The following is a 3,461-nucleotide window of genomic DNA, read 5'->3' as shown; positions in this document are numbered from 1 at the left end:
AATTGGCATTCCTTGAACCCTTCCACGCGGCCAAAGCAACAAAATATTTGGTTGGTCAAGTCAAATTGCTTTGTCATGTACAAACCAGAGTTCCAATATCAGGTTATATGCTTCCTTGTAATGAAAGATAATTAAACATTATTTTCCAAAGAATACTAAAGACGACATGTTCTATATAAATATCACTCACTGGGGGACGATCCCTTCTCATCAAACCATATCGATCTTGACTGATCATGGATTCCTCCTTCCCCTCTTATGTTACGGATATTTTACCGCCATGCCTGCTAATATTTGCAATCATGCTCCCCAAAGGCATGTGTGCTTTGAGAGTGCATTGTAATGAAAAAGACCACAGCCTTCTCTTAAACTTCAAACACACTGTTACTGATCGATCTCACATCCTCTCTAGTTGGTCTCACGAGCAACATTGCTGCGAATGGGTTGGAGTTCAATGTGACAACATCACTGGTAGAGTTACAGAGCTTAGTCTCCCTTGTTCTCCTGAACTCTCTGCTAATACTTGTGAGTATGACAAAGTAAACTGTCTGGCAGGTGAACTTCACTTATCTTCGCTTCAACTTGAATTTCTGAATTACTTGGATTTGAGCAATCATGACTTCCAAGCTGTCACCCTCAATGATTGTCCTCATTCATGTGAAAATATTAATTCTTCCAATCTTCTTTATCTTGATTTATCATATAATGAGGATCTCCATTTTGATCATCTTCATTGGCTTTCTTTTTTTCCCTCCTTGGAACATGTTAACCTTAGTGGCATTAATCTTCAAGGAAAAGTTGACTGGATTCAACTACCAACTCTGCTTCGTTCAATCAAAGAGTTACGCTTTGATAGCTGTCAACTTAGAAACATCAATCCATTTCTCCAGTATGTCAATCTTACTTCACTTGAATTCATTGGCCTTTCTGATAACAGCTTTAGCTCTCTCTTGCCTGTTTGGTTATTCAATCTTAGTGATCTCACTTTTATTGACTTGAGCTATAATAATTTTCAAGACCAGTTCCCAAAGGGGTTACTAAACCTTCAAAAATTACAAACCTTGTATTTAAAGCACAACAAACTCTTCGGATCCATTCCAGTTTGGTTAGGCCAACTTGAACATCTACAAGAAGTTGATGTTACTGAAAATTTATTTTCTGGTCCTATTCCCTCAACTTTGGGAAATTTAACATCCTTGACTCACCTTCATGTCTCCTCAAATCATTTAGAGGGTAGTCTTCCAGAAAGTCTTGGGCAACTCTTGAACTTGGGCGTATTAGAATTTGATGATAATCACTTAACAGGCCATGTCTGTGAAAGAAATTTTGCCAATCTCTCAAAGCTGACTGTTCTATCCATGGGATCTCCAGGCTTGATCTTTGAATTTGACTCTCTTTGGATTCCTCCTTTTCAACTTGAACAAGTTGGTTTGTCATACATGGTGGGTCCTAACCTTCCTACATGGCTATATACCCAAACATCTCTTGCGTTATTACAAATTACTTACTCAAGCTTTTCATTGGAATCCCAAGACAAATTTTGGGACCTTGTGGCCCAAGTGCCACGCTTGTAATTAACGTACAACACAATTGTTGCGGACATCTCTAATGTGTTACTGAACTCTACAGACGTAAGGTTATATTCAAATCAAATCCGAGGAACCCTCCCTCGATTGTCACCCAATGTTGTCTGGTTCAATGCCAAAAACAACTCTTTCCATGGATCCCTTTCTCCATTATTATGTCAAAACATGAATGAAAGAAGCCAGTTAATATATTTGGTCTTGTCTGATAATTTTTTGTCGGGTGAGCTAACAGATTGTTGGACGAATTGGAAATCGTTAGCTATTATTAGTCTCAGCAACAATAATCTAGCAGGAACAATCCCCAGATCATTGAGCTTTTTGTCAAATCTTACAGTTTTGCATCTCAACAAAAATAACTTACTTGGGGAGTTACCTTTATCATTGAAAAATTGCCAGAACCTGCAAGACCTTGATGTTGGAGAAAATAAATTATCAGGGTACATACCATATTGGATAGGACATAATGCAAGGGTTCTCCGATTAAGATCCAATCAATTTAGTGGAACTATTCCCCCACAAATTTGCCAATTAACTACACTCATAGTATTGGATTTTGCGGAGAACAACATATTTGGTTCAATACCGCCTCGCCTACATAATATGAAAGCCATGGCATTCCCTCGTTCTTCAGAGCCTTCTAGCATTTGCATCACAAGTCAAGGCGTTGTTTACAAAATCATTGACAGTGCTATGTTGCATATAAAAGGCCAAGAATGGTTCTATGAAGGAAACTTGAGATTGATGCGTAGTATTGATCTATCCAGTAACAACTTATCTGGAATGATACCTCCAGATCTATACAGCCTCTTTGAATTGCTTGCTTTGAACTTGTCTCATAATCGATTTGAAGGGAACATACCAAAAGAGATTGGCAACTTGAAACAGTTGGAGTCTCTTGATCTTGCAAACAATCTACTTTCAGGTGAAATTCCTCAAAGTATAGCTCAATTGTCTTTCTTGGAAGTCTTGGACCTTTCTTTCAATAATTTCTCAGGAAAGATCCCATTAGGGACCCAACTTCAAGGGTTTGCTGCACAAAGTTATACTGGAAATCCAGAACTATGCGGAGTTCCACTGCCAAAGAATTGTGCAGATCAAAATGACATGAAACCTGTTGAAGAAAATGACAATCAAGAAAATGAATTTCTGCCTTCATTCTACATGGGGCTGGGAGTGGGATTTGCCATAGCTTTTTGGGGAGTCTGTGGTGCCATTTTTTTCAATAGGAATTTCAGGTGTACTTACTTCAGATTCTTCTATCACATCAGAGACAAGCTTTATGTGTTGATGGTCCTCAAGATGAATCGTTTCCGTTGAAAGTCTTGTTGGCATTTTGGTGAGTGAACAAAAACTACTCATTTATGTTTTAACTAAGCTTTTTTTTAGAAGAAAAATATAATGTTGATTGTTTTTGTAATAACCCATATTATAATAATAAAGCTAGATTAAATAATAAGATAATTTTATTGTATTTTTAAAAATTTTCTTATAATAACAACAACAACATGCATTGGTGGTTTTGTGAAAATTTTGTTGGTTCTTATTATTAAAGTTTTGCACTAGAGATTTTTATTTTTATTTTTATTTTTATTTTTCTTCTGTTATTGGAAACTACCATTTTGCCCCTTAAAAAAAAGAAGAAAGAAATGAAAAAAAAATGAAATGGCAGATATATATCAGGCTTCCTCCTCGCCTCTGTTTTTTCGAAAATTCTAGACCAGCCAAGAGAGGGAGAACGAGAGCGAGCGAGCGAGCTCAGACCTTCCTGTCTCGACTTTCCTCTGTTTCTTCCGCCGCCTACTGTCATCGCCGGTGACTGTGAGTGAACTTTCCTCCCCCTCCTTTACTGTGTTGCTATGTGTAAATGTCAGAGTT

At 37.4% G+C, this 3,461-nt stretch overlaps 1 protein-coding gene across 1 annotated transcript; it reads left to right on the top strand.

Annotated features, from left to right (window-relative positions):
- The first annotated feature begins 236 nt into the window (after positions 1-236).
- Positions 237-2,903, top strand: LOC129313842 (receptor-like protein EIX2). The gene is made up of 2 exons (XM_054957247.1): positions 237-1,428; positions 1,819-2,903. Exons 1-2 carry the CDS (start codon positions 237-239, stop codon positions 2,901-2,903), a joined length of 2,277 nt encoding a protein of 758 aa, XP_054813222.1.
- The last annotated feature ends 558 nt before the right edge of the window (positions 2,904-3,461 follow it).

The sequence above is a fragment of the Prosopis cineraria genome, unplaced genomic scaffold (genome assembly GCF_029017545.1).
Source record: "Prosopis cineraria cultivar Desert tree isolate PC_DT_omini unplaced genomic scaffold, ASM2901754v1 PC6, whole genome shotgun sequence".
Lineage (NCBI taxonomy): Eukaryota > Viridiplantae > Streptophyta > Magnoliopsida > Fabales > Fabaceae > Prosopis > Prosopis cineraria.
Note: the sequence above shows the minus strand (reverse complement) of the source record. Positions and strands in the feature narration are given on the sequence as shown.

What these genes read in the sequence shown, in the direction of transcription:
- LOC129313842 (XM_054957247.1), top strand. Translation starts at nt 237, where the DNA reads ATGGATTCCTCCTTCCCCTCTTATGTTACGGATATTTTACCGCCATGC. An exon ending in TTTTCAACTTGAACAAGTTG is followed by an intron (nt 1,429 to 1,818) that starts GTTTGTCATACA and finishes GTGAGCTAACAG; the next exon opens with ATTGTTGGACGAATTGGAAA.